This window comes from Rhincodon typus, unplaced genomic scaffold, assembly GCF_021869965.1.
Source record: "Rhincodon typus isolate 14 unplaced genomic scaffold, sRhiTyp1.1 hic_rhity00007598, whole genome shotgun sequence".
NCBI lineage: Eukaryota > Metazoa > Chordata > Chondrichthyes > Orectolobiformes > Rhincodontidae > Rhincodon > Rhincodon typus.
Window position 1 is genome coordinate 1 of NW_025973236.1, and position 9,204 is coordinate 9,204.

The following is a 9,204-nucleotide window of genomic DNA, read 5'->3' on the forward strand; positions in this document are numbered from 1 at the left end:
ACCCTTCATCAGACCCTTTTTCTGATGAAGGGTCTAGGCCCGAAACGTCAGCCTCTCTGCTCCTATGATGCTGCTTGGCCTGCTGTGTTCATCCAGCCCTGCACCTTGTTGTCTAGTTAATTTGGAACATGGTTGGCGTCGACTAGTTGGACTATGTTTCCATGCTGTATGACTCTGACTTAGTTCTACAATAAGGCAAAGTAATAGCTAAGAGACCACCATGATCTATGAATTATCACTAGATATATGGGGTGAGTGGAGTTAGCTCAAGTGTACTTTCAACTTTCCTTGGGTAATAGTTCCGTCAAAGTTGGAGCTACCACTTCCATCCAAAAGCCAAACTTCTAATCTGAGTATATCTGTTACTACCTTAACTTTTAAGAAGACAACTGTGAAATTTATCCAGCAACATCAATGCCAAATATAAACTGTTCATACTCCTTGGCAACTTCTCTACTGATCAGAATCAACTTGCAACAAATTAGCACCACCTTTTTATGTAGTATAAATTGTTCCCTTTTTGAGATTTAGTTTTAAGCAACTCTATCCTGATGAATGCAAAATGAAAAGCTTCAACACTATTTCTCTTTCATTCATCAATACTCGTAAACAATACATTTCCTGCTGCACATTGCCTATTCCACCTTTTTATCACATGCAGAAGTTATATCTTCACCATTCTCATATATGTTTGAATTCATGTCCCTAAGCTTGTTCTAATAATGTATATTATTCTAAAATCTAATTTTTCCTTTGATCTGAACTATCATAAGGTCACCTCTAAGCTGGCTGTATTATTACTCCACAATAATATTTTAACATTTGCCAAAGCCTTTTCAAATTATGACTAGAGTAAAAAGCAAAGGAAAGGTGAGGCCTTTCCTCATGAGTGAGGCCTAAATAGAGTCTCTATTTTTGTAGTGAAACATCCAAACTCTTGGATTGTGAGGGAACTGGGAGCAAGTTAATTTTATCTCTGGTTGTCATGTCAGACACCTTTCCCATAAGAACGCGATGCACTGTACTTGCCATAACTATGGCCAGCCTCAGCCATACCATTGCCTATTGCATCCACAAGGTTATTTCTTGTTCGTGCCCCTCTGAGGCCCCAATCCTTCCTTCAGTTGTTATGGTGTTCAGAACTGTTATACATGTGAAGTGTATATGCTTATTAAAATACCAAAAGCTGGTGTTGGTATCAAATTGAAAGCAGTTGTGCTCAAGCCTGTCCTGTTTCTAATATGAAAGATATTGTAATCAGAGGTGGCTGATTAGCATTTCTACTTGAATACATTCCTATTTCTGTGGAGAAGGGAACAGGGGAGGCCACTTTGATATTCGTTTGCAGGCTTCCCTATAAACTCAGGAAAATTGCAGACAGACAACAGGTTTTTGGAAGTTACACTTTTGGTCTTGGGTAATCTGCAGCCGATTGGGATGGAACACAGCAATTATCGATGTTGGCCAGCCCTAAGTGCTTCATTCATGGAATGTGAGTGGGAGCTTGTGCCCAGTTTGAAAACCTAGTTCATGTGGATTTAAAACAAACTTGGAGGAAATTCTGAAGCTGATGGTGTTGGTAAAGAAAAAGAACAAAAGTAAGATCTAAAGGAGATGCAAAGTCCTTTGAGTCAGTTCCAGGAGAAATGAATGACTCAAGTCTCGGAACTTAACAAAATTGGAGTTATTGTTTAACTGTAAAGATAGGAAGGGACAAATCATGTTTGTCTGTTCAAACTGCTTAGGGTGGAGGCCCCAGAATCTATCTTTTGCTGTGCATCTCTCCATTGCTCACAAAAAGAAAGTTGTTTTGACTTGAGTTATTGATACAGTAAAAGTTATTTTTTAAAAGGTGTAATAATTGAAAGTTCAAATTGCTCCAAAACTATGGCTTTAGTCTTCTTGGGCAGTTCCTCATGATTGAAGATAAATTGCTTCCACACTAAAAATGAGTTCTCAGGTGTCTGAAGAGTCAACTGCGTGACCTACGGTCTCCGTCACAAATGAGGCATTTGTGTGGTTGGAGGAATGAGAGGGTGGGATATCTGGGTTGCTGCACAGTTCTTTCTCTGATGTTTGACTTCAGCTTGTTGGGTTGAGACTTGAGATGTACGGATGCTTTCGCTCCATTTTGGGCGATCTTGGGCCAGGGTTTCCCAGGTGTGTTAAAGGGGTTATTGTTGTTTTTCAAAGAAGCTATGAGGATGTCCTTGAAATGTTTTCTTTGCCCTCCTGGGGCTCGATTGCCAGGTTGAAGCTCCAAGTAAAGTTCTTGCTTCAGGAGTGTCATATCAGGTGTGTGGACGATGTGGCTTGCCCAATGGAACTAATAGAGCTAATTAATTCAATACTGGGGATGTTACCCTGAGCCAGAATGCAAATGGTTGTGTATCTATCTGGCCAGTGGATTTGCAACATTTTGCAAAAGCAGTAGGTGGTACTTTTCCAGGGTTTTGAGCCATAAGGAAGGGATGTTTCACTATTACTCTGTAGACCATGAGCTTAGTGCTGGGTTTTGTGTTCAGGAAAGGAGTAGAGTGGCACTTTCTGTAAACTAGCTATAGCTTATTTTCAGGAAATATATGATTGTTGTTATGAAAAGTTTTCTTCTGTCTTTTCCCCAGTTTTTACCCCTCTTCAACAAAAAGGTCATGAATTATGCAGTCAATGATAAGGAAGTGTTCTTTTCATGATGGGACGAAAATGTCTTGCCTTGAAAATGAGCTGTGTACGTCGTGTCTTCTGGTTTGTAAAATATTCAGCGTCCGATTGCTTCATTACAACAACAACTTGCATATGTGCAGCGCCTTGCAGTGTACTAGAACATCCCATGGCACTTTATGGCCTTATCAAACAAATTTTGACACTAAGCCGGATAAGGAGATATTAAAACTGTTGACCAAAATCTTGATCAGACATAACCTTTAAAACATCTTAAAGTAGCAAAGAGAGATAGAAAGTAAGTTTCGGGTGAAAATTCCAGAGTTTAGGACCAAACAGCTGAAAGCACAGGAAACAATGTTGGAGCTATTTTAATTGAATTATGCTGACATCAGAAGTTCCTTCCTATATAAGCATTTGGTTCAAAAGGTCACCTTGCATTGTTTCCATTTGTGTTTCAGTTTCTTTAAGCCCTAGCACACTGCAATGTCAAGCTAAAACGTGAGATGAGCACTTGTCATTCTTTGCATTCCCAAGCCTCATAAGAGGTGTGAGAATTGGAGAGTGGAAGAATCTAAGTAGTGAAATGATATGATTAGAATTGCAGAGGTCTAAGGAAGAATAAACATTAGCATGGTCGCCTGGCACTTGGGTCAACCTTACCTGAAGGTGGATACATTTAACCTCCCGTGCCTTCCTGATAAGTGTTTATTCTAATTGTGGACCCTGTAATGCAGATCATTCTCCTATACATAGGTATTCCTAATGATTGGCAATGAATGTCCCTTTCTCCTGAGGGATCTACTGGCTTCACAAGAGCTGGCTGCTGTATTTGGACAGAGTGTGGTAAGAATTTTTTTTTTGTTACTAAACTTGCTGCTTAAAATAATATTTTTCTGTTTACCTTTTCAACAACACATTGCTACAGCTTTATCATGCCCCCTCTAATTAAATTTGCCTTAATGGTATGTCCATGACTGGTGTTCTGTGTGAGATGCATATTAGTGCATGTTCTAATGAATGAATTCCATACGTGTCATTATCCAAATACAGATGAACATGCTGAGAGTGTTTTTGGGATCACCAACAAGCTTAAATCTCCGCAACATATTGTGGCATGGATTCGCAGCTCCTTCAGAAATCCCTCCTATGTAAGCATTTGGTTCCAAATGTCAGTTCTGCCATCCTCGCATTTATGAATTAGTGTAATTCAGAATAAATTTTAACAATTTGCTTTTAAATGGGTGAAAGCAAGGAATTTCCTAAGTGCAAGGTAGATAAATGGCCCTTTAGAAGATGCAAAGTTACCTGATCAGGTGTACTCTAGAACTCTGTGGAAATCTACGAAGTGATTGCTGGGCCCCTTTTGACATATTTGTATCATCAATAGCCACAAATGAAGTGCCGGAAGGCTAGAGGTTGGATAACGTGGTTCCAATATTTAAGAAAGATGGTAAGGAAAAGCCAGGGAACTATAGACCAGTGAGCCTGACATTGGTGGTGGGTATGTTTTGGAGGGAATCCTGAAGTACGGGATTTACATGTATTTGGAAACTGATTAGGGATAGTCAGCATGGTTTTGTGTGTGGGAAATCATGTCTCACGAGCTTGGTTGAGTTTTTTCTGAAGAAGTAACAAAGAGGATTGATGAGGGCAGAGTGATGGACATGATCTAATGGACATCAGTAAGGCGTTCAACAAGGTTGTTTGTGGTAGACTGCTTAGCAACATTAGATCACGTAGAATACAGGGAGGACTAGTCATTTGGATACAGAATTGGTTCGAAGGTAGAAGACAGGGGGTGGTGGTGGAGGGTTGCTTTTCAGACTGGAGGCCTGTGACCAGTGGTGTGCCACAACGATCGGTGCTGGTTCCACTGCTTTTTGTCATTTATGTAAATGATTTGGATGTGAACATGTTTATGGTTAGTAAGTTTGCAGGTGACACCAAAATTGGAGGTTTAGTAGACAGTAAAGGAGGTTGCCTCAGCTCTTGATCAGATGGGCCAAAGGGCTGAGGAGTGGCTGATGGAATTTAATTTAGATAAATGTGAGGAGCTGCATTTTGGAAAGGCAAATCAGGGCAGGACTTGTATGCTTAATGGTAAGGTCCTGGGGAGTGCTGTTGAACAAAGACCTTGGAATGCAGGTTCATAGTTCCTTGAAAGTGGTCTCGCAGGTAGACAGGACAGTGAAGAAGGTGTTTGGCATGCTTGCCTTTAGTGGACAGTGCTTTGAGTATAGGCGCTGGTATATCATGTACGGGACAACGGTTAGGCCACTTTTGGAATACTATGTGCAATTCTGGTCTCCCTGCTATAGGAAGGATGTTGTGAAACTTGAAAGGGTTCAAAAAGGATTTACAAGGATGCTGCCAGGTTTGGAGAGTTTGCACTGTTTGGAGAGGCTGAATAAGCTCGGGTTATTTTCACTGGAGAGGTGATCTTATAGAAGTTTATAAAATCATGAGTGGTATGGATAGGGTGAATAGCGAAGGTCTTTGCCCTGGGGTGGGGGAGTCTAAAACTAGAGGGCATAGGTTTAAGGTGAGAGGGGAAAGGTTTAAAAGGGACCTAAGGGGCAACTTTTTTACGCATAGTGTGTGTGTATGGAATGAGCTGCCAGAGGAAGTGGTGGAGGCTGGTATAGTTACAACGTTTAAAAAGCATCTGGATGGGTATATCAACAGGAAGGGTTTAGAGGGATATAAGACAAATGCTGGCAAACAGGACTAGATTAATTTAGAATATCTGGTTGGCATGGATAAGTTAGACCGAAGGGGCTGTTTCCATGCTGTACAGTTTTATGACTATCTGATTCTAAATGGGTTTTAAGGAGGTTCTTAAACATGGTGGTTAAGGATGACCTTCCAAAGAGTAAGTGTGAAGGTTTGGAAGATGGACGAAGGGAGGGACACATGCTCAGAGGCGATTGTTGGTAGAATGGCAAGTGTCAGGAACTAACAAAGAATTGTGGGAAATTACAGATATGGATTGGGGGTCAGCTTATGATGGAAGATGTAAATGACAATGAGGATTTTAGAGTGGTCCGTTGCTGAGGGTGTTAGCCCATATAGTCAAGAAAAAAAATCACTAAATGACTGTAATTTTGTTTTCAGCACTGGAGGACCATAGTGCATTCTTATTATTTGCATGACTAGTGATTTTAGTTTCAACTCAATCGAACACTGATTTGAATATAAAGTAGGACAGATTTTGAATTGCTTCTTGTGTACCAAGGATATGCAGGGTAAAGAAAGAGATACAATTTCTGAGATCTGCAAAAATACACAGCTTTCAAATAAAACCTTATTCCTAGTATTTTCAGTTTTTATTTGTCCACTGTGTTATTAAAGCAGATTATTCAATCTTTTAGAACGTAATAGTTAATCTTTGTTTTGTTGTTATTTAATTATGTCTAGGTACACCTCTATGCTGCTGTTACTAACAGCTGGATTAGGGCAGATATTGAAGGATTTCCTGGCTCGCAACAATCTCTCACTTCTCCATCGACCTTATTTCCAATTGACACAGCTGAAGGAACTTGCTGTCTTCCCTGGTGAGCCATAAGAAATTGAACTGGAAATTAGTTGTAGCAGTTGTACTGTCTCAGCTGGTTAAGGAAAGGAGCATCTGAGCTGCAAAAGTATGTTAATTGATTTCCTGTCTCCATGCTTCAGATATTGTGAGGGGAGACACTATGGCCATTGGACATCATTCCACACCACACCCCACCCAACTTATGCACACACCCCCACTCCCACATTTGAAGTGTCCCCTTTAAAAAACTTCAAACGAGTTAGTTACCCTGGATTAAACTGACTAGGGTTTCTGTTCATTATTGTGACTGCACATTGGAAGGATGGCCATTTGGTGACAGTGTCAAAGATGGTCGGGTACCTGTAGAACACTGTGGTGCAGTCAATACCTTCAGGAATGGAATGAGTACGAAGAAAAGGCTTATGAAAACAAATAGACTCATTTTGCCAAAGCTTTTCATCTTGCACTCATCAGGATAGTTGGAAGAATACTACATTTCAAGCAACAATTTATATTACAAAAGGAAAGAATGTCTATTCTCCTATTGCTTTTTCCATGGCAACACCTCAGTCATTCAGAGTCTGACTTGCCAACCAATTAGCACACTACAGAAGAAAAGGATACTAATTGATTTGTAAGTCAGACTCTGATTCAGCTGTTTATATGGAGTAAGCAATAGGAGAGTAGGCACACTTTTTTTTTCTGTAGTATAATTTATTTTGACTACTTGAAATGTAGCATTCCTACATCTATCCTGATGAGTGCAAGACAAAAGACCTCAGCAACGCAACCCTCTTTTCATCAATATTCAAGTTGTGAAAAATAACTAGTACATAGAATTTACCAATCCTAACATTTAATGTTTTGTGTTTTTTTTAACAGATATTAATGAGGAGGCTATTGCTGCTGCAAAGGGTATTATTGAGAAATCTGATTTTGTAGTGGAAATCATGCTGCCTTATTGGAAAGATGCACTTGAGGCTTATAAAGATCAGCGGTAGGATTAAAAAAAACATAGTTGATTTATTACGGCATTGCTTGAAACTGAAGAATGTGTCCCAGGAAGTTTTGAAAAAAAAGGCTCATTTATTAGAGAATGCTGCACTGCCAGGAGTGAGAGGTTAAGTTAGGTTCTTGACTACTTCCTCAGGTAGATTTAGAAGATCCCATGACATTATCTCAAAGAAGAACAGGGGTGTATATCCCTGACACTTGGCAAAGCAAATCACAGATTGTCTGATTACTATGCTGTTTGTCAGACTAAATTTCACAAGTAGTTAATTGGCTTTAAAGCATCTAGGACATCCCATGATTGACAAACACCACAAATATAGGATCTTGTATTTTTTGGAAATCGTTGGAAATCTTCTTGTAATTCACACCAATCACAAGTTTGATGTCGTATCTGAAGTTGCCTATTACTTTTATAAACGAGGCATTGATGGTGGTGTTTTGGTTTTGAGTTAAACAATCAAAATCCAAGTATTTATCAATCTTGGGAATTCACTGTCCAAGAGGGCCCTGTGAATGTATTCAAGACTGGAATCGATAGATTTCTGGGTTCTAGAGGCACCAAGGGATATGCAGATTAGGGGGGCAAATGGAGATATTCATCGAAGTTTAACCAGGGATCTTCTAGAATGATTGAGCAGGTTCAGCGGGCCCTATGACCTCCTTCTGGGTCCATTTCTTATGCTTTTCTGTAACCCTGCAAGAGAAACATGGGCAGTGTCTAATTAAAACTGAAATAACTGCAGATGCTGTAAATCAGGAACAAAAACAGAAGTTGCTGGAAAAGCTCAGCAGGTCTGACAGCGTCTGTGAATAAAAAATCAGAGTTAACGTTTTGGGTCCGGTGACCCTTCCTCAGTTCATTTATAATTAATTATTATCAATTACAATTAATTTTACAAATAAACTATTTAAATAAAAAACAATGCAGAGGAAGTTCGAATGAGGGTAAATAAATAGGCAGAAGTTCTTTGGCTAGATTTATGTACTTTTTCTTTGCAAAAACGCTGAGTTTAAGCCTACTGACAGACAATAGCAAAAAACCCGGACTTATAGTCAGTGATTAGGGGAGAGGATGATAGACCTCTAAAAGCTTCTCGCCTCAGCAGTGAAATATTTTAGTTTAAAGGACTTTGTGCTGATGCATTGTAATGGTGAACTCCTGCACAAGGAGTTTATTTTTGATTGGTGATGGGGTGGGGGTAAGGGTGGAAGGGGTTTGACTGGATTGTTGCAGAGAGTGCTGACATGGAATTGATGGGTTGAATAGCCTACTTTTGTGCCTTGATGATTTTGACTTATTTTCCAAGTTTTAGACGATTTTCATTCCTGATTTTAAACTTTTTAAATATTAAAAACTACAATGAATACACTACAGAAACCAAGATTTAGATCTGATGAACATTAGCTCAGACTAAGCATCAGAAGTTGGAGCACATAGCAACCTTCGACATGATCATGCTGTCATTAACATTTAACGTTGCTTCAGTGTCAGGATGTTACATTGCTGAAACTTTTTTCAGTGCACATGAACCTTATTTCCACAGGTATGCAGACTGTACAATACTACTTTTACCTCAACTGGAGATGGGCCTCCGCAAACATTTTACCATTGTTAATAACTGTCCCAACAGGCTGCTGACTGCAGAGGTAAGTACATTCACACCTGAGGGACAGTCTGCTCGCCCCTCAGACAGTTGTAACCTTTGCCTTACCCAATGAGAATACTTCAAGACTAATCCCATTGGTTACAATGCGATTTGCGATTTCCTGAATTTTTTTTCTCTCTTTGCAAGCAAGTCTCTTTCTCTAGCATGAGAACGGGAGCCTCTGAACCTCTGCCACCTCATGTTGTTACTTTTAGCACTGTGGATATGAGGATATTAAAGTCCATGGGAGGGCTAGATTATGTGAAGTTCAATTTGTTTATGCTGTGTAGTAACTCTTAAAAACGTAGAAGTTCACAACTGAAAGATCAAGAGATAGTAGGAACT

General features: G+C 39.7%; 1 protein-coding gene across 1 annotated transcript; it reads left to right on the top strand.

Moving 5' to 3' along the window:
- The first annotated feature begins 3,046 nt into the window (after positions 1-3,046).
- Positions 3,047-9,198, top strand: LOC125482243 (endoplasmic reticulum membrane-associated RNA degradation protein-like). Its single transcript, XM_048594277.1, has 5 exons — positions 3,047-3,507; positions 3,715-3,812; positions 6,082-6,218; positions 7,082-7,196; positions 8,758-9,198. Exons 1-5 carry the CDS (start codon positions 3,427-3,429, stop codon positions 8,930-8,932), a joined length of 606 nt encoding a protein of 201 aa, XP_048450234.1. The 5' UTR covers positions 3,047-3,426; the 3' UTR covers positions 8,933-9,198.
- The last annotated feature ends 6 nt before the right edge of the window (positions 9,199-9,204 follow it).